Genomic DNA, 26,796 nt, shown 5'->3' on the forward strand with positions numbered 1-26,796 from the left:
TGCATCCACTATTTCTAGGGCCACTTCTTTAAGTACTCTGGGTTGTAGATTATCAGGCCCTGGGGATTTATCGGCCTTCAATCCCATCAATTTCCCCAACACCATTTCTCTACTAATATTGATTTCCTTCAGTTCCTCCCTCTCACTAAACCCTGTGTTCCCCATCATTTCTGGTATGATATTTGTGTCCTCCTTTGTGAAGCCAGAACCAAAGTATACATGGTGACTGACCCAGCAGTTGTCCCTCCCTTTCTGTGAATAGCCATTCAGTGTGTACATCCAACTTAGTGCCTAAGAAATGGCCACCGCAGCATTGACAGACGGTGCATTGGAATGTCAACAAACTGCGACACTGCAGTGTCCTAAACACAATACTTTTTTCAATGGCGACATGTTGGAAAACATACAACTCACTTGTGTCTGGCGGAACGCTCCTTCAGAAATTCTGTACCCATTTAAAAAGAGCCTCACATAATAGAAGTTAAACAGACTGTTCACTAAACCAGGTCCCAGTGTTGTCATGGAGTAAGCAAAAGCTTTCTGCTGTATCCCCAATGAATTTCAGATTCATTTTCTTAGTTTAAGGATGCACCAGCTGGTGTTGAAAATGTTTCCCGTCTGCATCGCCACATCCACTTGTGTAAATCAGTTCTTAACGAAATGAGCATGTTTGCCTCTAAAACATAAGTCCCTCTACTTTTTCAAAAAGTATTTTTAATCCTTCTCACAATGAAATACTTTATTTATGTTTTTAGAGATACAGCACTGAAACAGGCCCTTTGGCCCACGAGTCTGTGCTGACCGTCAACCACCCATTTATACTAATCCTACATTAACCCCATATTCCCAACCACATCCCCACCATTCTCCTACCACCTACCTACAATAGGGGCAATTTACCTCTCAACCTGCAAGTCTTTGGCTGTGGGAGGAAACCGGAGCACCCGGCGGAAACCCACACGGTCACAGGGAGAACTTGCAAACTCCACACAGGCAGTACCCAGAATCGAGCCCGGGTCCCTGGAGCTGTGAGGCTGTGGTGATAACCACTGTGCCACTGTACCTCACGCCATTTGCTCAATCCTTCAGCCCCATTGACCTGGCTGAACTTATCTGTGCATATGAATTCTCTCTGCCTCTCCACCTCCTTCTCCTCCTTCTTTAGTCCCCTTAAAACCCACCTCTTTCCCCATCTCAATGTCTCCTTCTTTGGCTCACTGCCCATTTTACACTGATTACGCCTTTGAGGTGCTTACAATAACAACTTGTAGTATAGTGTAGTACCTTTAACGTTGTAAAACGCCCCAAGGCACTTCACTGAAGGGATATCAGATAATTTGACACCGAGCCACGTCAGGAGTTATAACAGCAGGTGGCCAAAAGCTTGGTCAAAGAGGTAGATTTTAAGGAGCGTCTTAAAGGAGGGGAGAGAGAGGCAGAGAAGTGGACAGGTTTAGGGAAGGAATTCCAGAGTTTAGGGCCCAGGCAGCTGAAGGCACGGCTGCCAGCGGTGGAGTGATTAAAATCAAGATGTGCAAGAAGCCATAATTGGAGCAGCACATAAATTTCAGAGGGTTGTAGGGCTGGAGGAGGTTAGAGGGATAGGGAGTGGGGTGGCCCCTAGGATTCCTTTTCTATGTTAAATGCTATATAAATGTGTAGGGTTGTCGTTGGAGGGATGCCTTGATGCAGGTGATTGCCTTCGCCTCAACTAGATACCATCAGCCTCGTGGGCAATGATGGTCTGTGCTGTTCATCTAGACTATGAGATAGTGCTTTTAACTTCTAGAGCACTGTGCTATTTTATTGACAGGACCTCTTCATCTCTGATGTGTCAGAATTATTCCTGCTCCACAATGCAGTGTATTTAATTCTTAATATATGCTTTTCGCCTTTTGGTGCAGTTTGTATTAAGCAGCATTTCCAGAAAACAGGTTGGCAAGCCTTTAGTAACTAAGACATACCTATCAATGCTGCTTTCTAGTATTGCTGAGGGAAACTACGAAATGGCTGTATGAATTATAGGCACCGTTGTACACGACATGGATCATTTCCTTCAACTCGAGCTTTTCACAGTTAATGGACTTTATTTTAGTGCTTGTCAGATTGTTCTGTTGGACAACTGCTGGGTCTGAAAGCACATTCTACAGCAATAACATTATGTTCCATCATTTTGTTTTTTATACTTAAACACTCGAGTGCTGGGCACCTTTGATCCTCAGGTGTACACTCTAGGTATCGCCCTTGGATGTTCCATTCGATTATTTAACCGGGGCTTCGATTTCTTGAAATGGATTTTCAGTCTTTCTATCTGTTTTACTTCAGTTCCAGCGGTGAACCATCATGAATACTGTTGGAATATTTGTTTGAATTCAGCCTAGAGCTTGTGTCTATCTTAAGTGGTGATGTACATGTTTGACTTAAGGCTGTCGATGACATCCCACATAGGTTGGGCAGAACACTGTCGATGGCTCCTTGACAGATGTGTCAAAACCACCCTCTTTATATACCCTTCAATTACAAAGTGACACTTTCCATTCAGTTGACCAAACTGAGTGGCATGTGGCCAAAGAGCTCATAGAATAATACAGTGCAGAATGAGCCCATCGAATCCATCATGACTCTGCCAGCACTTTGAGTTATCTAATTAGTCCCATTCCCCTGCTCTTTCCCCTTTAGGCCTGTAAATTTCTCTCCCTCAAATATTTATCCAATTCTTTTTTGAAAGTTGCTATTAATTCTACTTCCACTGCCCTTTTTTTTTATATAGATACAGCACTGAAACAGGCCCTTCGGCCCACCGAGTCTGTGCCGACCATCAACCACCCATTTATACTAATCCTACATTAATCCCATTCCCCTCTCACATCCCCACCTTCCCTCAATTCCCCTACCTATACTAGGGACAATTTATAATGGCCAATTTACCTATCAACCTGCAAGTATCCTCCCACAGCCAAAGACTTGCAGATTGATAGGTAAATTGGTCATTGTAAATTGCCCCTAGTGTAGGTAGGTGGTAGGGATTATGGGATTACTGCAGGGTTAGTATTATAGCCACTCCAGGCGCTTACCCATTGTCTCTCGAGATAAGGAGGCCAAAGAGAGTATAAATGGGTGGTTGTTGGTCGGCACAGACTCGGTGGGCCGAAGGGCCTGTTTCAGTGCTGTATCTCTAAATAAATAAATAAAATAAAGTCTTTTGGCTTGTGGGAGGAAACCGGAGCACCTGCCGAAAACCCACGCGGTCACAGGGAGAACTTGCAAACTCCGCACAGGCAGTACCCAGAATCGAACCCGGGTCGCTGGAGCTGTGAGGCTGCGGTGCTAACCACTGCGCCACTGTGCCGCCCCAAAGCAGTGCATTCCAGATCCTTAATTTCCGCCCTGAATTTTTAGCGCCAGTTATCTCAGATGTTCAAACTCTCTCAATTTTATCGGGAAAGACCCAATTTGTCAATAAATGTAAGCCTGTCTTGCGATTTTGCGCGATGGATGTGAAGTTTTGAGACTTCTCACAGGCTGCTGCATCCTTGGAGAAAACATTTTATGCTCACACGAAGATGAATAATCCCTTTCAGGTCGGAAATTTCTATTAAAAAAGATTTATTTAACTTCTGCAGGAGCAACTTTAAATTGGAAATCCTTTTCCAGTGTTTCCCTTTTGATTACTGCTCAGGGAGCTGAATTCGGACAGGGTTACTGAATCCCTGTCTTCATGAGAATGGTTCCAGGGATGAGGGACTTCAGTTATGCGGATAGATTGGAGAAGCTGGGGCTGTTCTGCTCAGAGAAGTGATTAAGAGGTGATTTGTTAGAGGTGTTCAAAACCATGAGGGGTCTGGATAGTACATAGGAGGAGAAATTTCTTTACTCAGAGGGATGTGGATGCTCAGTCGTTGAGTATGTTCAAGACAGAGATTGATAGATTTTTGGATACTGAGAGAATCAAGAGATATGGGGATAGTGCGGGAAGGTGGAGTTGATGTAGAAGGCCAGAATTGATTGTATGAATGGCGGAGCAGGCTTGAAGGGCGATTATGGCTACCTCCTGCTCTGAAATCTTACATTCTTATGTCCTTGCACACTAATCGCATAAACAATTGCAATATTACAATTACTGAATAATTTATAAATGTTCCAAAAATATACATATTATGACAGCACACGTTACGTTCACATTAAGTAAAAGCATAAATAACAGATTTTATGCTATTGATTGATCTATAATCAATTTTTTATGATGAACTTCATTTAATTTCTGTAATTCTGTAACTCCACTTCTGCAATTTAAAATGGTAAAATACTGAATATGATTTCCCAACCAAAATAATCATCTAAACAAAGGGAAAGTGTCCAGATGATTAATTGCTGAAGCATGGTCTTGTTGATATTTCTATCTGCTTATATGGCTTTCTGTTGCTCGGTTGGCTTGTATTGATGGGAATGGGGCACATTGATGGCATCTTTAGGTAAGTGACCCATCGTCTGGACACCCAGGAGCAGTCGAGACCTAATTTGTCCTGTCAGTCTTGATAATGTCATCAGGTCTCCTTAAAATTCAACGTGCTTTTATATTTGGTGCATTTGCAGTTCTTGTGATAGGAGAGTGACAACTGTACCTTGGCTTCCTTGGTATACACTGTAAAATCACCAACTATATTCCAGTAATGGAATCATGGGTCCACAAAAATATGAGTCTACAAATCAGCTGACAGGACAAGGGAGACATCCCCAATTTTAATTGTTCCACCACTGGTGGCTGTGCCTTCAGCTGCCTGGGCTCCAAGCTCTGAAATTCTCTCTACCTCTCTTTCCTCCTTTAAGATGCACCTTAAAACTTAGCTCTTTGACCAAGCTTTTGGTCATCTGCCCTATTATCTCTTTACATGGCTCAGTGTTAAATTCTGTTCCTATGAAGTGGACATATGGGAGAGTGTTCCACATATCCAACACCGACAGAAAGACTAATGAGAAAGTGCTGGAAGTGGCTGGAGGAAAGAGGAAATTAGTGCATAATATCAAAGAGAGAAATAATATTTCAGTCACATTATGAGAGCAGAAAGTAGACAGATACAATTATTGGAAGGAAAGAGTGACGGAAACGATAGGAGAGGGAAGCAGAGGAGGAAATGGATGACGGATATAATGGACTGGATGCAGTTCCAAGATCCAAGGCAGACAACCTTTGACACCAGCGAATGAACGAGCACCTTGGGATGTTTCATCACACTAAAGGCTGGCGATCTCGCGAGAGGGCTCTGCAGTTTAGCAGTTGACCCAAAGGAGTTGTTTCACCGCCTCTGCTTTTGAAGAAGGTCTTTTTTGTACATAAGTTGTCGTTGTGTAGGAACTTAGTTTCTGGCAACTGGCACCATTTTGAGGGCACAGTTGAGACAATTTTCAGAGACCTAGCACCTCATTCTCAGGCTTGGATTATGAGACCATGTTTCTTCACTCATGCCTCCGGAGCTAACGCGGAGTGCCACGGGAGCGCTGAATCCCCTATTTGAGCATTCGCCACTTCCTGATGCTCCGCACTGTTCGCCGTCTGCCTGATGCAGGTTCAACGAATCACTGAGCCTGCTTGTTAAAACTCTGAACAAACGCGCGCAACTGTGTAAGTTTTATTACCCAAGGCACATTGATTCGTTTCTCTGAGCAAGGTAGACTGACTCTGTGAAATGCCTGATTCAACCACTTGCATCTATAATAGACCAGCCTGCTGTTGCGCAAGAGATGATGCATTTAGTCACCAAAGTTGACTTTAAAGACTTTGCGTTTGTTCCAACAATTTAGAAATTTACTCAAGGATCCATCACTTGCTAAGAGCTTAAATTTTGCAATTGGCAGTTTCAGGGCATAAATTCAAGATGAGCTTCCAAGCTCAAACTCTCTTTTATTTCGTTTTATTTCATCACGTTTTCTAGATTCTTTGATGTGAAGTAACAGAGGGTTGAGCTTCAAAAGCTCCGCCAGTGCTGGTTTCCTGTCAGCTACTGGAGTCGTAGTCTTTTTAATGCGTTCCCTTCTCCATCATTCTTGCATACCTAGGGTTGCCAACTCTGCTTGGATGTATTCTTAGAGTTTTTACTCACATGATCTCCCACTCCCAAACACCGCATCCAAACAGCCTTCCCCACCATCTCCAATATTTTTACAAATAATAAAGCAAAATGTTCAAAGAAAATGAAAGGGAAAACATAATTTTTCAGTGTGGTTTTTTTTTTCCAGGGGTGTTGGGGAAAATGGGGTTGTTCTCCTTGGAGCAAAGGAGATTGAGGGGAGATTTGATGGCGGTGTACAAGGTTTAGATAAGGAGGAGAGCAGGGCTGTACAAGATTTTGGGAAAAACTGGCTGCCCACGAAGTTCCTCAGTCTCATCCGCTCCTTCGATGACAACATGCGCTGCATGGTACAGTTTGATGGCTCTACTTCCGACAGTTTCAGAGTGAACAATGAAGTGAAGCAGGGTTGTGTCACAGGGTCATAGAGTTATACAGCACAGAAACATGCCCTTCGGCCCATCATCTCTGTGCCGGCCATCAAGCACCTAACTATTCTAATCCCATTTTCCAGCACTTGGCCCGTAGCCTTGTATGCTATGGCGTTTCAAGTGCTCATCTAAACACTTCTTAAATGTTGTGAGGGTTCCTGCCTCTACCACCCCTTCAGGCAGTGCGTTCCAGATTTCAACCACCCTCTGAGTGAAAACATTTTTCCTCAAATCCCCTCTACCTCCTGCCCCTTACCTTAAATCTATGCTCCCTGGTTATTGACCCCTCTGCTAAGGGAAAAAATGTTCTTCCTATCTAACCTATCAATGCCCCTCATAATTTTGTATACCTCAATCGTGTCCCCCCTCAGCCATCTCCGCTCTAAGGAAAACAACCCTAGCCTTTTCAGTCTCTTTTCATTGCTGAAATGCTCCAGCCCAGGCAACATCCTGGTGAATCTCCTCTGCACCCTCTCCATTACAATCAGATCCTTCCTATAGTGTGGTGCCCAAAACTGTGCACAGTACTCTAGCTGTGGCCTAACTAGCGTTTTATACAGCTCCATCATAACCTCCCTGCTCTTATGCTAATAAAGGCAAGTATCCCATACGCCTTCCTAACCACCTTATCTGCCTGTGCTGCTGCCTTCAGTGATCTGTGGACAAGTACACCAAGGTCCCTCTTCTTGCCTTGTTAGTCCTCCCAAAATGCATTATCTCTCACTTATCAGGATTAAATTCCATTTGCCACAGCTCCACCCATCTTACCAGCCCATCTATATCGTCCTGTAATCTAAGACTTTCCTCCTCACTATTTACGACACCACCAACTTTTTGTCATCTGCAAACTTATGTGTCCTAGCTCCACTCTGGCATCTTCTTTTTTATGCACCTGACCTTCACCTTCTCTTCAGATATGGGAGGAGTCTGCTTGCACACTAGGTCAGACGGCAATCTGTCAAGGCTGAAAGCGAAGATATAAACACATCACGTCCTGATCAGAGAACTCCTTTACGCTGATGCTGCTGTGCTAGTTGCTCACATGGAAACTCAGCTACAAGGACTCATTGACTGTCTCTCCCATGCTTGTAACTTGTTCTTGACTAAAAAGAAAACCGTGGTCATCGGACAAGGTCTCCACCCCTGGAAGTGATTAAGCAAATTCTGCTACCTTGGGTCCACAGTGACAGATAATCTGTCCCTTGATGCAGTGCTTGATACACCAATAGGGACAGCAGCTACCACCTTTGGTCGACTCGCAAACTCGAGATAACACCAAGCTGACCCTTAGGACCAAGCTGATGGTTTATAAGGCCTGTGTTCCCAGCACCTTGCTATATGGCTGTGAAACGGCTACCAGGAAAATAAGGTCAATAATTTCTATCTTTGCTGTCTGTGGTGCATTATGGTATCCCGGCAGGAAAAAAATCACAAATGCGGAGTCCTCTCAAAGGCAGAGCTCCCAAGTGTGTTGGAAATAAAGGCCACTTTGGTGGACTGGACACATTCACAGGATGGAAGACGGTCACATACCCAATGACCTTTTGTATGGTGAGGTAGCCGGGGCCAGACAACGTGCAAAGCTCTGCTTCAAGGATGCTTGCAAGCGTGACATGAAGGTCCTAAACGTTGACCCGGGAGTCACTAGCTGGTGGGAGAGAGAAATGGTGACACATCCTGTGGACTGGTGTGCACTACCACGATGACCAATGGCTACAACAGCTTGGCAAAAGGCGCCAGTGCCAAAAACAGCAACTCACAGCATCACTTGGCAGCTTCACGTGTGGCATTTGTGGCAGAACCTGCCCCTCAAGGATTGGCCTTCACAACCATCAGCAAAGTTGCACCAAGCGAAGACAGTCCACCTAAATGGATTGTTTGCTACCTGTCCATCATCTTTCATAGATAGAAGGATGCTAACTCAGATAAGGTGATACAGAAAAGCTGTTCCCATTAGCTAATAGTACAAGGACTAAAGAACAAAGAACAGTACAGCACAGGAACAGGTCATTCGGCCCTCCAAGCCTGCGCCGATCTTGATGCCTGTCTAAACTAAAACCTTCTGCACTTCCGGGGTCCTTATCCCTCTATTCCCATCCTATTCATGTATTTGTCAAGATGCCTCTTAAACGTCGCTATCGTACCTGCTTCCACCACCTTCCCCAGCAGCAAGTTCCAGGCACTCACCACCCTCTGTGTAAAGAATTTGCCTCGCACATCCCCTCTACACTTTGCCCCTCACACCTTAAACCTATGTCCCCTAGTAACTGACTCTTCCACCCCAGGGAAAAAACTTCTGACTATCCACTCTGTCCATGCCGCTCATAACTTTTTGTAAACCTCTATCATGACTAGGGAACACGGATTTAAGATTTTGGGCAAGAGGTGCAGGGGAGATGTGAGGAATAACTTTTTTTTTTCCTTCAGCGAGTGGTAATGACCTGAAACTTGCTGCCGAGGAGGGTGGTGGAAGTGGAGACAAGTAATGATTTAAAAAGGGAATTGGATGGGCACTTGAGGGAAAGAAACTTGGAGGGCTATGGCGGGGGAGCGGGGGAGTGGGACTGACTGGATTGCTCTGCGGAAAGCCGGAGTGGACTCAGTGAGCCAAATGACTCTATGACTCTGTGTTGCTCGCAGCATTGTCCTGGAGATTAATCTTTAATTCCTGGAAACTCCAGAGCAATCCTGGAGAATTGGCAACCATTGGTACCACATTCACGAAGAGGAGCACAGCAGTATTGACTTGGTATGCCACTTTGGTGTATGCAGCACTTTCCTTGTCACGTACTTCTGCATTTAGTTTATTGAATGCTTCTGCATTGTTTGACTTGATTTGAGGCCTCTGCTTTTGAAGAAGTTTATTTATAGCATTGGAAGCCACCCCACTGAGTTGCACTCACTGGCTCATTGCCAATGTTGAATCACTGATTGCCTGACTTGACTAGGATATGAGGGCTGAGATACAATCGTCTTTATGTGAAATGAAGGATCACTGTGTTGTGTTACTGGGTGAAAGTGCATCTCTGTCAAAAGGAACTGTTTTATACTTCCGGAAGGTGCAGGGAATGGGGGATGTCACAGGATTACAGCGGTGGATCTCCTGATGCCTGAGGGATATTACAGTTGGTTTCACTACTCCTGAGTGGTCAGGAGTAAAGCAAAACTACATTTCAAAATCAAAGCTTTTTATTGTCTTGCTCGCTTCAAAACTGCATTTTATCTGTTCTTTCATCGTTCACCTCCTTCCAACAATCCAGCCTGTAATCTGTATTATCGCTCCGTGGTCTGATTCAGTTCAAGTCTCTTTAGCTGCCTAAGCTGTAAATTCTGGGATTTCCTCCCTAATCCTCCCCACCTCACTCCCCAACATTAAGATACTCCAAATAACTACTACTTTCACCTACCCTTATGTGGCTCGGTGTCAAATTTTGTCTGATTATTGCTCCTGTGAAGCCCCTTGGGATGTTTTGCTACATTAAAGCTGCTATATGTATGCATGTTATTGCTGTTATCATACTGCGATTCTGTAACAAATGACTTTCCTGCCACTCTTAATGGCAGTAAACATCTGTCGGGTAAAATACATCCGTGGAATTTTGTGTTCACATCATCGCTTTTCCACGTGCCACCTCCACACAGGCTGCAGTACAGTGGTACAAGAGGAACTGTTGAACCAGGGAGGCCTGTCTCGCTCACCCTTCAGAATCAACAGTTTCTGGCCTCTGAGCTGCCAGTCAGCGGTCGGCCCATCCTCCTCAAACCTTTCTCCCGCCGGCTAAGGTGATGAGCTGAAATTCAGCCAGCCTCAGTGGACTGATACCTGTTCAGACTTATAAGGAGGTGTGCCTAGTGAGATCAGGGCCAAATGGCTTAACAGTGAAAAATTAACATCTTAAGGCATATATATAAAATGCATGGCAAACGAAGTTTAATGCATAGAAGCATGAAGTGATGAATTCTGGTAGGAAGACTGAGGAAAGGCAGTAGGAATGAAGTGGTGCAATTTCAAAGTGGGCGACGGAACAGGGCGACTTGGGGCTTTACATACACAAATCTTTGATGATGGCAGCTTAAATCAATAACACTGTTAAAAGAACACGCAGGGTGCTTAGCTTTATAGATGGAGGAATCGAGTACAAAATGAAGGACGTTTACTAAATCTTTTTAAATCAATGGTTAGGCCTCAGCTGGAATATTGTTTCGAATTCTGGGCACCACGCATTAGGAAGGATGTCAAGATCTTGGAGAGGGTGCAGAGATTTACTGGAATAGTACCAGGGATGAGGGACTTTAGTTATGTGGAGAGACTGGAGACGTTAGGGCAGAAAAGGTTAAGGGGAGATTTACCAGAGATGTTCAAAATCATGAAGGGTTTTGGATCGAGAAAATAGGAGAAACAGTTTCCACTGGTGGGAGGGGCGATAGCCACTTCAGACAGATAAAGATAATTGGCAAAAGAACCAGAGAGGAGATAAGAGAATTTTGTTTTGCACATAGAGTTGTTATTGATCTGGAATGCACTACCTGGAAGGGCGGTGGAAGCAGACTTAATCATAACTTCCAAAAGAGAATTGAATAAATACCTGAAGGGGAAAAATCTGCAGAGCTATGGGGAAAGAACTGGGTAGTGGCATTAATTGGAATAGCTCTTTCAATGAGCTGACACAGGCATGCATGTCATAGCTCCTAATTACAACTGGTGTTCCTCATAGTGCAATTGAGTTAAACCTCCATAACCTGTATTGTACTTCACCCAGAGACACGAGACCTACCTTGCCTAGTCACCGCTTATGAATAGATACTTGAAGTACATAAGCTTCCTTGTGGTTTGAACCATGAAAGAGCTTTTATTTATCACACCTGCACTTATTAAAGACCAACCAGCAAATATCCTCCTTGGAAAAGGAGGCAGGAGGTAAGGGAAGTCGCTTTTGGTTTCCAAGCAGCTCCGGAAGAGTTTTGATGCTCGCCACGCAGCAGGAAATCTGAACTTGCTTCTATCCTCTGTGACAGTCTGAAACCTGAGCGAGACAGGTCCAGGTGATTGACAAGCGCAAAAACAGCCCTGAGTTGAGCGTCCGTCATTTCTAAATAATGTTTTGGTAGGTTCCTGAACTTGAGAAATAGCCTTATGTGGAAGTGTGCATGTTCTTACTAAGTTATTGCCGCGCAAGAACCTCTTCATCTTGTTCTATTCCACGGCCTTGGGCAATGGTTCCTTTACAAGCTTGGCCTGCTTAAGTGTTTCATTTGACAGCAGACTTCTTCCAAGGGCACACCCGGTGTTAATATCACTACTGCCAGGAGGCCACCAGATGTTGCTGGCATTACTACTGGGGTACGCCAGATGTTGATAGCCTTGCTATCAAGCAGCCACCAGATGTTGGTAGTCCTTCTGTCAGCAGAGGTGCCTAGACATACGGTTCACCATCCGGCAGGCCTGATGGCTATTAATGAATTAAATCATAACTATAATATAATAAACAATGTTATATCTGCAACCCGGATACTGATTTAAATATAAATATGACTCTTATGTTTTGGGATCTTTGATCCTATTTTTTCCCCCTTTGTGACAAGGATTTGGGGGATGATTTCTACTTGTTTTAAGACAAAGTCAATTCATGTCGATTGTCACTGAGATGGAGGTAATGAGGCAATGACTTTTATTGATGTTCCTGCCAACCAGAGATAGAGACCCCCACTGTTTATCGGGGCTTACAGAGTCGGGGGAGAAGTTAAAGTTGATGCCGTGGAATTTTAAGTCAGGTTGTGTTTGAAATATTTTGAGGGCGGGCAACCCTGCAGGTAGGTTTAATGCTGGTGGGGGGCAGATCGCGAAGGGGGAGAGGTGGGTAGCGGGGAGCAGAGACATTATGGGAAGTGGGTCAGTGACCTGGGGGGAGGGGTCTGAGGAGAGGTCGGGAGGGGTCGATGAGCGCGAGGGAGATTGGGGTGGGTTGGTGATCAGGAGGGTCGGTAATCACGAGATGTGATCGGTAGGGGTCGGTGATCAGGGGTGCTTGGTGAATGCGAGGGGTCGGTGATTTGGGGTGGTGGTTGATGATTGCGAGAGGAGGATCAGTGGTCGTGATGGGGAGTTGGTGATTGTGGGGGGTGGTTGATGATTGTGAGGGGTTAATGATTGCGAGGGGGGTTGATGATTGTGAGGGGTTAATGATTGTGAGGGGTTAATGATTGCGAGGGGGGTTGGTGATTGTGAGGGGTAGATCAGTGATTGTGAGGGGAATATCAGTGATTGCAGGGAAGAACAGGGGGTCAGTGATCGTGGGCAGAGATCAAGTGTGTAGCTCGCGCACCCAGTGGTGGGGGGGGGGGTGGTTTCCGTGATCGCAGAGGGGCAAAGGGTAATACGGAGGGACCGGTAATTGGCAGGGGGTGGGGTTGGTGAAAGCGATGGTTGGGTGGGACTCGGTGATTGTGGGATCCATTATCAGGGGGGTGGCAATCGTGGGGTGAAATCGGTGGGACAGTGATATGGGGGCAGTTGGTGATTGGAGGGATGAGTGATTGGGGGGTGTGTGGTGATGACAGGTAGAGATTGGCGTGGCCGATAATCGCAGGGCAGGCGATTGGGTTGGACGGGTGATAGGGTGAGATTGGGGGGTGGGGGGTGTCACTGATCCTGGCAGAAGACTGGGGAGAGTTTGGTGATTGCAGGAGGAATCAGCGAGTTGGGAGTGGTGATTGTTGGAGTTGTGGGGGGGGTCTGTAAGTTTAGCTTGTTGGACCTGGAGGAAGCACGTCTGCTGCTCTTGGCCCACTAGCAGTGCTGTAAAATTCAGCCCTTCTCACCTCCATTTCCCTGCTGAGTTCCTCAACCCCTGGGAAACCCGGTCAACACAAATTAAAAATGGAAAACCTTTTAAAATAGAAGACAACAACCTCCTTCAGAGAGCAAACTCGTCACCCGCCCCTCATTCCTCCTCCCTTAAAACCGGAGGTGGGTGGCTTCGGGGCAGGTTAGGTTCAGATTTAAAATTTTTAACATTTTTGGTTCTCACCGAACCAAACCCACCCTTTTTGGGGATTTAAATTTACCCCTATTATTTCTAACTGTTCAAGAACAAGTCCTAATACGATGGAGATAATTCTGTTCTTCTGAGCTCACCAGAATCTTCTGAGTAGGACGGGGAAGTTCTTGCTTTGTTTGACTGGTTTACCTGAGAATCCCCAAATGGGGAAGGAGTTGATAGCACAGGCTTCCCAAATGCTGGGAATGCCAAGAGAAAAGGCATAAAGGGGTATTTGGACAATCAATCAAGTTTTCATCATAAGACTAGATTGGAAGCTAAACTGCAGGAGATTCAGTCTTTGCAATCAGAACCTGTCAGAAGGAACAAAGAATAAAGAAAATTACAGCACAGGAACAGACCCTTCGGCCCTCCAAGCCTGCGCCGATCCCGATCCTCTATCTAAACATGTCGCCTATTTTCTAAGGGTCTGTATTTCTTTGCTTCCTGCCCATTCATGTATCTGTCTAGATACATCTTAAAAGACGCTATCGTGCCCGCGTCTACCACCTCCGCTGGCAACGCGTTCCAGGCACCCACCACCCTCTGCGTAAAGAACTTTCCACGCATATCCCCCCTAAACTTTTCCCCTCTCACTTTGAACTCATGACCCCTAGTAATTGAATCCCCCACTCTGGGGAAAAAGCTTCTTGCTATCCACCCTGTCCATACCTCTCATGATTTTGTACACCTCAATCAGGTCCCCCCTCAACCTCCGTCTTTCTAATGAAAATAATCCTAATCTACTCAACCTCTCTTCATAGCTAGCGCCCTCCATACCAGGCAACATCCTGGTGAACCTCCTCTGCACCCTCTCCAAAGCATCAACATCCTTTTGGTAATGTGGCGACCAGAACTGCACGCAGTATTCCAAATGTGGCCGAACCAAAGTCTTATACAACTGTAACATGACCTGCCAACCCTTGTACTCAATACCCCGTCCGATGAAGGAAAGCATGCCGTATGCCTTCTTGACCACTCTATTGACCTGCGTTGCCACCTTCAGGGAACAATGGACCTGAACACCCAAATCTCTCTGTGCATCAATTTTCCCCAGGGCTTTTCCATTTATTGTATAGTTCACTCTTGAATTGGATCTTCCAAAATGCATCACCTCGCATTTGCCCGGATTGAACTCCATCTGCCATTTCTCTGCCCAACTCTCCAATCTATCTATCTAAATAAGACACGGCAGGTTCAACTGGAAATGAATCCTGTCAGCCTGAGTTTAGTATAGCTTTGTTAGAGGAAACAGGATAGTGGGGAAATCGATGCAAAAATGGGACAGGGCTTGTGATTGATATTTTCCCATATTTTTCAAGGAGGGAAGTGTGACTGACTGCAGGAAGTGAAACTGCTACTTGTTACATCTCCTTCCTGTCTCTTAAATAAAGCAGGTTAATGATTCATATCAGGTCTCGACTTGGTACATTGTTAGTCTTATTATTGAGTGACCACATGTGAGAGATACTTGGGGTAATTTTAATCCCCAATAAACACGTGAGTTGGGATCGGATGAGATGTAAAGGTTTTTAAAACTTCAGACTCAATTCCAGCCTGCCCACTTCCAGGTTTAACAGAGGTGGGACAGGAGGAAGTTAAGTATTATATTGAGGCTGGGAACTTCATATTTTACCTGTTTGACCCTCAGGAAACTGGGCAGATTAGCGGAGGCGAGGAGAGCTTCAGGGAAAAGATACATTCCTTTTCAGCACTGCTTGTGGACCAGAAAGAACAGGAGTGCTTCCTCCCAGCTCACCAACCTGGTTCCCTGGTATTAAAACCGCTCCCAACCAATATCTGTCACCCGGCTCACCTCCACTTTCCCGAGGGCAATTAGGGATGGGCAATAAATGCTGGCCTTGCCAGCAGCGCCCATATCCCGTGAAAGAATAGGACAGAAACCCCAAACTTGCCTCACCCCCCATCCCAATTGTACCCGTATCACAGCTTTCCCCCGCATTGCTGGGGTCAGGGGTAAGACCATGCTTAAACCAGCAGCTGCAGTTGCAGCCTGTGCTAGAGTGCTCCCTGCCCCACTGGGAGCCAAGCCTGTTAATCAGGCTGGCTTCTGGGAGTGGATCCTGCTTAAAAAAAGCAGGCTTAAGCCGTGGAGTTGAACCGCCCTGGCTCTGAAAACCCACCCTGTCACTGTTTGTTATGATGTGATATAATTCAATACTGGGCACACTCCTGAACATAAGGCAGATCCTTTCCAGGAGTAATCAGCATCACTTGCACAAGAGTTATTGAAGACTTGAAGGTTGTAACCGTGATTTTAGATGATGGCCATTTGAGATCCCATTTCTTTTGGTATCATTGTTTGGAAAATATTTCCCTGTTCTAACATGATCATCCTGGCAGAGTCCCTGAATAGAGAAACAAAAAATATGGGAAATAAATAAAACTGAACCTGATTCTTGGGAGTTGAAGGAATGCGCTCTCCCCATGCAAATTCTAAGTGTTGGTGGTCAATACAGGAACAATCCTCTTCATTTTAGTTTGGGAGGGAGCAAGTGGGGACCATCATGACGTAATACCCGATGCAAATGTCGGAGATTTAAGGTAGTCAGCAAAAGAGCCAGAGGGGAGATGAGGAGAATTATTTTTACACCGTGGGTTGTTGTGATCTGGAACGTGCTGCCTGAAAGATTGGTGGAAGCAGATTCTGTAGTAACCTTCAAACAGGAATTGGATAAATACTTGAAGGGAAAATTTGCAGGAATCTGGGAAAAAAAAACAAGGGGGAGTGGGACAGGCGCTGTGGCCCAATGGCCTCCGTCTGTGCTGTATAATTCTCTGAGGCGGATCCTTCGTTAACTGAGGTCTGTGGTCCAAGTGGTTTGTGCTTTTGTCTTGTTTTTTTCCCCCAGAAATTCTGGGGACAAGTTTTAGCTGAAACTGCCTGTGGGCTAACTGACAGGATTGGGTGAGAGACTGATTTTGCACCCTGCCCTATTTAATCTCCATTGACATCAGCGAATCAGGTGGGATGTAGAACTAGCGCTCCACCTGATCTTGTGGATTTTCTGTCCAGTGAGTCATAGAATCGTACAGTCAAGTTAAAATTGCCCCCAAAGAGTTGTCAGAGGAACATTGCTGGTGATATAAGTCATGGAGGAGGAGGTTGATTCAACTGCAGTCAATTGTGGTTGGTAGAGATGGCGTGGGTTGGGGGAATAAAGGCACAATGCTACAATGGATTTGTCACCACGTGATGTTGGAGATGAGTTTTAATCCCATTTCTTGTGCTTTTCTGGCCAGGTTTTCCGCAGTGGAGAAGGAATGGGAATCCGCTTGGACACTGCTTCGGCTTTCCAGGGAGCACTGATCTCACCGCATTACGACTCACTGCTGGTCAAGGTGATTGCCCACGGCAAGGACCACCCCACTGCCGCGTCAAAGTTGAACCGAGCCCTTGCCGAGTTCAGAATACGAGGGGTCAAGGTAAGATCCTCCTGTGCTGACTGGAGTCAAATGAAGAGTGTGTTTGGCTAGTGCCGAAATGGGAAGCATGCTGTAGACCAGGCTTGTTTTTCAATGGAATATTGATCGGAGTCTCCCTGCTTCTGGCAGTGGAGCTGACAATTACTGATGTGCTTATCTAGTGTCTGGTTCCTAATGGCCGATTCTTCGAATTGAAACTGGCTTTAATGCTGTTTACTTGAGAGGATTTAACGCAATTGAAACTACACTGCCGTTGATGAAAAATAACTGAATGTTAAGCGCTATCAGAAGTTTTATTGGTTATAATGTGGAAGTTTGCAGTGCCATGTGACAGTGCTCAATCAGGGCATGGAGAGGAAGAACGATACAAAAACGAGAAAACAACTCCAGTTATGGGGAGGTGCTCATAACTGCTCAGTTGGAATCCACCTTGTGCCCTGGTTAGGTGAGCAGCCATTGAAGGGAACATGTCCTTAAGTTGGCCGTGATTGACCCAGCTGGGTAAAGTGGTGGTGTGGGAGAGAGTGGAGGTCACTGAGAGGGAGTTAGATGAGGACAAGTTAAAAGGAGCACGGAAAGACCTAACCTTGATGAACCTGAGATTATAGATGATCATCATCTTCACGATCTTTGCCACAGATTCATGTGCTACATACGCAGGGCAGTATTTCTGTCCTAAGCCTGCAGTGATTGAACTGTAATTGAGCTTCCTGGATGCTGCCTGTGCTGGTCAGTTGAGCAGTAGTCTTGCAGGGTCATATCTTCATCAAGACTAGTGTCACGTCAGGGACAGATTATTAAAAAATACATTCAGAAATAATAGCATTCCTTCCTAGTTTTTATTTAAATGTTCTTTCCGGAACTTGGTGAATCCATTGGGATACAATTCCATGGCATTACCAAGCCTTGGGCACCTTGCCCAAACATCCACTGTTCATGTAAGATTTCCCTCCAACGCTATAGGATTTAGGTTCAAACCCAAAGGGAAGATCAGTCACAGACGTAAGTAAACGTGTTGGTAAAATCAACAATTGCTTCTACCAATTATTCAGTTAATAGTTTACATTAATAGATCCTGAAAGGAGAGTCTGTAAGTGCCCAAGAGGAAGGGCTGATCACATCCTTGTCTGAGGTTATGCTCCTTTCTTCTGGGACCATCCTTCCTTCCAATTGCAGCTTTTCCTCCTCTTTTAGAGGGTTAAACAGTCCTTCTTTATAACCCTGGCTGATGGCAAAACTGGCTTCGCAGTCACATTCCATCATCTCTGTCTCTCTGACACAGAGACAGTTTTCTAATGTTCTCACAGTCGCTCCCCTTCTAGATGGGTGACTGCCTGCTTCAGCCTCGTCCCTTATCTCCGCAAAACTACATCGTCTGAGTTAGCCTTTGAAGCAATTAGGTTAACGATGCTGTGTTCTGTCTTTTGTTGCTGATACTTTAAACCAAGTTCTGACCTTGCAGCAATCCAGAGTCCTTTTGAGTTACCTTAAAAACTGGTATTAAAAAAAGGTCTATAATCCTTAAAGTAGTGATGGACTTGGGAAGGGTGGTCAGTATGACAGGTCACAGATGCATGCACAAGAGTGGCTGAGGTGGTTCTGTTTCCGTCTCCATCTCCAGCCCTACTGCCTCTGTCAAATTCTGCGTTCATTGGCACATGGCAGACCAGGAATTTGAGTACAGACCAATGTCCCATTTTTTGAGTGCACTGTATGGTGGAGCTGCACTGAGCAACTGTAATAATTTCAGCTGCGGAGTAGAAAAATGCATCACTTGTCCAGCTGTGGGCACCACACTTTAGGAGGGTTGACAAGGGCCTTGGTGAGAGTGCAGAGGAGTTTTGCTGGAATCCTATAGGAATGAGAGACTTCAGTCACATGGAGAGACTAGAGAAGCAGGGATTGATCTCCTTAAGAGCAGCGAAGGTTAAGGAGAGATTTAATAGAGCTGTTCAAAATGATGAGGGTTTTTGATAGAGCTGACGGGGAGAAACTGTTTCCACTGGCAGGAGGGTCAGTAATCAGAGGGCAGAGATTTAAGATAATTAGCAAAAAAAGCAGAGGTGAAATGAGGAGAAATTTGCAGATATATGGAGAAAGAGCAGAAGGGAGTGGGGCTGATTGGATCGCGCTCTCAAAGAGCCAGCACAGGCACGATGGGCCGAATGGCCTCCTTTAGTGTAGTATCATTCTCTGATTGTCTGAGAATGTGCTGGACAGAGCAGTTGTAGCAGCAGTTTTAAAAAAGATACAAATGTGCTTTTGGTTAAATCATAGCAAACTTAAAAGGTGGAACTGGAGGGAGCTCTCTAACTCATCTATTATTTCACGTCTGAGTGTTCAGACTCACTGTTGCCTGCACAGAATCTTTACAAATATACTGACCTAGACGTTGCAGCAGGTTCCCTGTACCCAGCCTGTCTCCAAGGCACTATTGTTCCAGGCCGTGTGAGGAATGATTTATCTGTCCTTTTGACTGAAGGAAAGCACTGACTGTGACAATGGTGCCTTGCATTATGGAGAAACAGACAGCATGGAGAATTTATTTAGAGATGCGATGCAGTGATTTTCTGGAACTTTCCCCACAAGTTCTGCTTGAATCTTTTTGGTTGTAATTGAAGGCGAACGGGTTCCCCGTTCTGCCACCACCGCTTCCCCCCCTCCCATCCCCCGCCACTGGCTTCACATTGAAAATTTCAGACTGCCCTGGAGGTGTTGGGTTCCAGAGATGACCCCTGAGACTGCAATTTTCAAATTGAATCCACACCAGTTCCGACCCTACAACCCTTTGAAAGTCTAGTAAGAGGGATCTAGACAGCAGAAAACTCAAGTTTGTTTGTCGCTTCAAAAAATTACTGGTGCATTTTAACTAACCCAACAGGTGGGAACTGGCAAGGTCGGACGACACGGTTTTACACACCACCCGATCCATCCTGTTCGTGTCCCTGTGGGACAGCGCTGCCCACTTCCAACCTTTCTGAGATACCTTCCTTCTTGCTTTCTGTTTCTGTCCTTCAAATCAGTTTTTAATCACATTAGTTACCCACCTCCCTCACTCCATACCTTTTAATCTTCTCCCGTAATCTCCTGTGTGGTACCTTGTCAAAATGTCTGATAGTCCATGTAAACCACATCCACTGCATTTCCCTTAATTCCCATACCGGTCACCTTATCAGCAATTGGATCCATTAGCCCATCACATCTGTACCGACTTTCTGTAAAGCAATCAATTCTTACGCCAATACATATGTGAGAACTTCTGAGCATGAAAGATATGAGCAGGAGTATTAGTTAGATTTTTCAAATTGTGTGCTCAGACTGTGGGGCTCCCTGACAAGGCCATGTTTGTTTTTTTTAATTCATTCATAGGAAATGAGCATCACTGGAAAGGACAGCATTAATTGCTGATCCCTAATTGCCCTTGGGAACGTGGCGGTGAGCCACTGTCTTGACAACTTAACGGCTTGCTCGGCCATTTCAGAGGGCAGTTAAGAGTCAACCACGTTGTAGGTCTGGAGTCACATGTAGGCCAGACTAGGTTATGACGGAAGATTTCCTTCCATAAAGGACATTAGTGAACCAGATGGGTTTCTATGGCTCTCCGGTAGTTTCATGGTGTCCATTAAGGAAGGTATCTCAGAAAGGTTGGGAGTGGGCAGCGCTGTCCCACAGGGACACGAACAGGATGGATCGGGTGGTGTGTAAAACCGTGTCGTCCGACCTTGCCAGTTCCCACCTGTTGGGTTAGTTAAAACACGCCAGTAATTTTGTGACGCGACAAACAAACTTGAGTTTATTACAAATTAATTCAATTAACTGAATTCAAATTCCAAATGGTGGGATTTGAACTTGTATCTCTGGATCATTAGTCCAAGCCTCTGGATTACTCATCCAGTAACATAACCAGTTTGCTACTGTTCCTGCTTATCCTCTGTGAATCACTGCTTGCATGGTAAGCAGGGGATTTTAAGTAGGAGGTTCCTTATAATTGGTCTTTGTACTAACTGTTTACGTAGAAGTGCATAGAATTATACGGAGTGTACAGCACAGTAACAGCCCATTTGGCCCAACTGATCCATGCAAGTGTTTTATGCTCCACACCTCCTCCCACACTACTTCATCTCACCCTATCAACATAACCTTCTATTCCTTTCTCTCTCATGTGTTTCTCTAACTTCCCCTTAGAAATATCAGTTTGCAAATGATTGGCTTTCTAGGCCACAGAGGGAACCAGATAGTATGGGGATGGAGTTACGTGTAGGCCAGACCGAGCAAGGAGGGCATATTCTTGGTGGGGGAGTTGGGGGAAATGCGGTGGATGTGGGTCACATGGGCTACCAGAGGCAACCTTAGAGCAGAGAAGGACAGGAGATTTGATAGAGGTGTTTAGATAGAGTAAGTAAGGAGAAACTGTTTCCAATGGCTGAAGTCAATAACCAGAGGGCACAGATTTCCACTGATTGACGAAAGAACGAAGCAGGGAGTGGTTCGGATTTGGAATGTGCTGCCTGATAGGATGGTGGAAACAGATTCAATAGTAGCCTTCAAAAGGGAATTGGATAAAGACTTGAAGAAGAAAAGATTGCAGGGATATGGGGAAATAGTGCAGGGAGTGGGACTAACTGGATTGCCCTTTGAAAGAGCCAGCATAGACTGGATGGGCCAAATGGCCTCCTTCTGTGATGTACTACTCTATGATTCGATGACCCAGTTGGATATTGACCACAGACTGGCAGCCAGCCCCACAAAGTACCAGATTTACTCAGTGCAGCTTCACAGCTTGCCCTGGTGGGATTTCAACACTGCTCAGAACTCACTCAGCTGGCAGAGATGGGAGATGGAGGCACTCGATGGTCCTGCTGGCACCCAACAGTTGAAGTGGGCCAGGCCGCGTAGGTTAGTTTAGACGACAGAAAGGAGGAAGAAAGGTAAACTCGAGTCCCCAGCTACCAACTCCATCCCTCTCCCTGGCAACTTCCAGAGGCTGAACCAGACTGTTCATCATTTTGGTGTGGTATTTGACTCCGAGATGAGCTTCCAGCCATGTATCAATGCCATCACCAAGGCCAGCTATTTCCCCATTCATAATGTTGCCCGACTCCCATCCCTGCCTCAGATAATCTGCTGCTGAAATCCTCATCTGTGCCTTTGTTACCTCTGGATTCGACTATTCTAACGCACTCCTGGCCAGCCTCCCATCTTCCACCATCCATAAACTTTAAATTAGTCAAAATCCTTTTGCCTGTATCCTAACTTGCACTAAGCCCTGTTCACCTATCACCCCGTGCTTGCTGACCTACATTGGCTCCTGGTTGAGCAACACCTTGATTATAAGATTTTTAATTCTTGTTTTCAAATCACTCATGACCTTGTCCTTCCTACTCTGAAAACCTGCTCCAGCCCGACAATCATTTGGGATCTCTGCACTGGTCCAATTCTGGTCTTTTGCACATCTCTAATTTTAATTTCTTCGGTATTGGCGGCCGTTCCTTTAGCTGCCAAGGCCCTACGCACTGATGCTCCCTCCCTCTGCCTCTCTATCTCTCTGTCCTCCTTTAAACACACCTTAAAACCATCTCCTTATCTGACTCAGTGTCAAATTTTGTTTGAAAACACTCCTGTGAAGCACCCGGGGACGTTTTACTCCATTAAAGGGGCTACATAAATACAAGTTATTGGAAGAGAGAAAACAGGGAAGGCCGAGCAATCTGGGAGCTTCCCATTTTCCCCCATCTCTTCCGGTGCAATAAGGTTACCCGACACACAAATGGAGGAGCCCTAATGTTGGTCCTTGAACCTCATTACTGAGTGTCCTTCCGGGATCAGGTATCAGGATCATGGGGTTGGCACTGGGAGTGGAGGGGGTAATGGGGGATGTTTGATGAGGGGGTTGGCGCTTCATGCCCACTATGTTCAGACCTTTGGAGGCTGCGAAGCATCTAAAAACGGATTAATCTCCGGATCAATGTCTTTGCATGTTCATTGTCGCAGCATCTGTCATTCTCAACAGTGCATATAATTATTCTCATGACCTCCCCCCTCCTCCTTTGCACCATACACTGTCCTACAGACATCTTAGGTTGTCCTCCCCTGCCTAGGGCTCTCTGATTCATCACAAGAAGACATACGAGGGGGCATGACTTGCCCAAAGATTGTGTCCCCTCTACTGGAGCTGAGCTGAAATCCGGAGCTCTGTAACCAGGACTCACTGGTCAAATGCAGTGTGATGGCTTTAAGTGTCATGAGTGGATTTTTTTTTGGCTAAATATTTAATTGATGGCAAAATGGTCCTGATGATGTATCTTAAACTTGGATAAAGCGAACAAACTTTTATCTTGAAATATAATCACTGTGTCTTCTCCAGTGCATGGATTTTAGTTTAAAAAAATAATTATTTCAATCGTTCAATCTCTATTTATCAAACAGATGAACACTAGTCTTATATCTGTGCATAAGCATTGGTGAACAGTAATTATCCCTGTTGTTCCCAACCAAGTGATTATTTACTGATGTTAGTGTTGGACGTTTGCCATAAACAGCATGAATTGAAAGAGAAATCAGAAAATAACAAGTGCAGATTATTAATTGTTTGCAACAAATGAAACAGCAGTTATAATCACTAAGTCAGTAGTGCTCCAAGGATATAGATCTATTTTTAATTTCGATGATTTAAGCCAATGCATGTTATTTGGTGATAAATTGTGGCTGACCTGCTGCTGAAACCCTCACCCATGCCCTTGTTACTTCTAGACTTGACTATTCCAAGGCTGTCCTGCCCGGCCTCCCATCTGCCACTCTTCATACACTCGAGCTCATCCAAAGCACTGCTGCCCGTATCCCAACTCACACATGTCCCGTTCACCCATCCTGCTGCGTCCGCTGACCTACATTGGCTCCCAGTCCAGCAAGGCTTCACATTTATAATTCTCATCCTTGTGTTCAGATCCCTTCATGGCTTTACCCCTCCCTATCTCGTTAGCCTCCTCCAGGCCTACGACCCTGCAAGATCTCTTTGCTGCTCCAATTCCCTATTTTAGTTGCTCCACTGGAAGGTGCAAGGTGGGAGACCCGCCAGGAGTGCATTGGAATAGTCAAGGCCCGAGGTAAAAAAGGCTTGAATGAGTGTTTCAGCAGCAGATGGACTGTGGCAAGGGGTGGAGACGGGCGATGTTACGGAGGTGACAAAAAAGATAACTGAACACACGGAACAAGGGGATAGGTTGGTGGGGAAAGCAACGCTGAGAGTGCCAGTGGACAGTGTGCTTGTTGCAGTCAATATCCCAGCCAAGAATGATGCCAACTGCACCCATGCTCCATGTGCCCAGGACAGGACTGACTGGATAGTGGAAACCCAAGCTGTCTGCCCTTTCCTAACCCATGGCTGCCCCTAGATCAGCACAGAGAAGGACTGAACCTGGAGCCTTCCTGGTCTGTATGGCTTGGCCGCTCTCCAGATAAACTCACAGATAAGTGCACAGTGTAAAGAGCAAATTCCTGGGAAAAGTAGAGACTTCAGTCACATTTTCAGTTGATTATTGAAAGTTGGCAAAAAGGTCAGCGGGAAGAGGAGACATTTTTTTACGTGTGAGTTTAGATCTGGAACGCACTGCCTAAAAGGGTGGTGTACGCAATTTCAATAGTGACTTTCAAAATGGAATTGGATAAATACTTGAAGGGGAAAAATATTGCCAGGCAATGGGGGACCGTGAACTGTGCTGGTGTTCTAGCGATCCGCATAACGAAGCAAGTGGAGAAGGTTTTAAACTGAATAGTGGGGGGGGCAAAGGATCTAATTTGGGAAGATATGGTAAATCAAGGAGTAGAGACAAGGCAAAAGAAGCAGGTATTAATATGGGAAATGATAAAGAGATTATGACAGGAAGGGACAGAGCATACAAAACTAAGAGTAAATCAACAGATTAGGCTAGAGGTTAGAAAAATAATAAAAGGACAAAACTAAAGGTTCTGTATCTGAATGCACGTAGCATTCGAAACAAAACAGATGAACTGAGCACACAAATATAAATAAATAAGTACGATCTGATAGCCATTACAGGGACATAGCTGCAGGACGACATGGATTGGGACATGAATATTGGCGGGTACATGGCATTTAGGAAGGACAGGAAGCTAGCAAAGGTGGAGGGGTGGCTCTGTTAATTAATAATGGTATGAGCGCAATAGAGAGGGATCTCACTTTGAAGAGCTGGAACCTGTCGTAGCCGCTAAGCGCATTGTACTGTTGAACTACAAGAAAGCCCTCAGCGAGTTAACATTCGTAGCACTTAAAGTAGCCAGAGGCGCTGCACAAAGAACAGCCAGGCGCTGTGAAAATGACTACTGGCAACACCTATGCAGTCGTATTCAGCTGGCCTCCGACACCGGAAACATCAGAGGAATGTATGATGGCATTAACAGAGCTTTTGGGCCAACCATCAAGAAGATCGCCCCCCCTCAAATCTAAATCAGGGGACACAATCACTGACCCACACAAGTAAATGGACCTCTGGGTGGAGCACAACCTAGAACTGTACTCCAGGGAAAATGTTGTCACTGAAACCGCCCTCAATGCAGCCCAGTCTCTGCCAGTCATGGATGAGCTGGATGAACATCCAACAAAATCGGAACTCAGTGATGCCATTGATTCTCAAGCCAGTGCAAAAGCCCCTGGTAAGGACGACATTACCCCTGAAATAATCAAGAGTGCTAAGCCTGCTATAGCACTCCATGAACAGCTTTGCCTGTGCTGGGTCGAGGGAGCAGTACCACAGGACATGCGCAATGCCAATATCATCACCCTCTATAAGAACAAGGGTGACCATGTTGACTGCAACAACTACCACGGAATCTCCCTGCTCAGCATAGTGGAGAAAGTCTTCGCTCGAGTCGTTTTAAACAGACTCCAGAAGCTGGCTGAGCTTGTCTACCCTGAAGCACAGTGCGGCTTTGGAGCAGAGAGATACACCATTGACATGCTGTTCTCCCTTCGCCATCTACAGGAGAAATGCCGCGCACAACAGATGCCCCTCTACATTGCTTTCATAGATCTCACCAAAGCCTTTGACCTCGTCAGCAGATGTGGTCTCTTCAGACTACTAGCAAAGATCAGATGTCCACCAAAACTACTAAGTATCATCACTTCATTCCATGACAATATGAAAGGCACAATTCAGCATCGCGGTGCCTCATCGGACCACTGTTCTATTCTGAGTGGCGTGAAACAGGGCTGTGTTCTCGCACCTACACTGTTTGGGATTTTCTTCTCACTGCTGCTCTCACATGCATTCAAGTCTTCAGAAGAAGGAATTTTCCTCCACACAAGATCAGATAGCAGGTGGTTCAACCTTGCCCGTCTTAGAGCGAAAACCAAAATACAGAAGGTCCTCATCAGGGAACTCCTCTTTGCTGACGATGCTGCATTAACATCCCACACAGAAGAGTGTCTGCAGAGACTCATCGACAGGATTGCGGCTGCCTGCAACGAATTTGGCCTCACCATTAGCCTTAAGAAAACAAACATCATGGGACAGGACGTCAGAAATGCTCCATCCATCAGTATCGGTGACCACACTCTGGAAGTGGTTCAAGAGTTCACCTACCTAGGCTCAACTATCAGCAGCAACCTGTCTCTCGACGCAGAAATCAATAAGCGCATGGTAAAGGCGTCCGCTGCTATGTCCAGACTGGCCAAGAGAGTGTGGGAAAATGGCGCATTGACACAGAACACAAAGGTCTGCGTGTTTCAAGCCTGTGCTTTCAGTACCTTGCTCTACGGCAGTGAGGCCTGGACAACCTATGTCAGCCAAGAGCGATGTC

General features: G+C 45.6%; 1 protein-coding gene across 5 annotated transcripts in view; it reads left to right on the forward strand.

Moving 5' to 3' along the window:
- The window catches only part of LOC137355917 (pyruvate carboxylase, mitochondrial-like), a 1,077,083-nt gene that overhangs the window by 399,216 nt on the left and 651,071 nt on the right, over positions 1 to 26,796 (forward strand). For all 5 annotated transcript variants that reach the window (XM_068021564.1, XM_068021567.1, XM_068021566.1 and 2 more), the window contains one exon: positions 16,798 to 16,980. In XM_068021564.1, the coding sequence (XP_067877665.1) occupies positions 16,798 to 16,980 (183 nt within the window). The remainder of the gene's footprint in view (positions 1 to 16,797; positions 16,981 to 26,796) is intronic.

The sequence above is a fragment of the Heterodontus francisci genome, chromosome 44 (genome assembly GCF_036365525.1).
Source record: "Heterodontus francisci isolate sHetFra1 chromosome 44, sHetFra1.hap1, whole genome shotgun sequence".
Lineage (NCBI taxonomy): Eukaryota > Metazoa > Chordata > Chondrichthyes > Heterodontiformes > Heterodontidae > Heterodontus > Heterodontus francisci.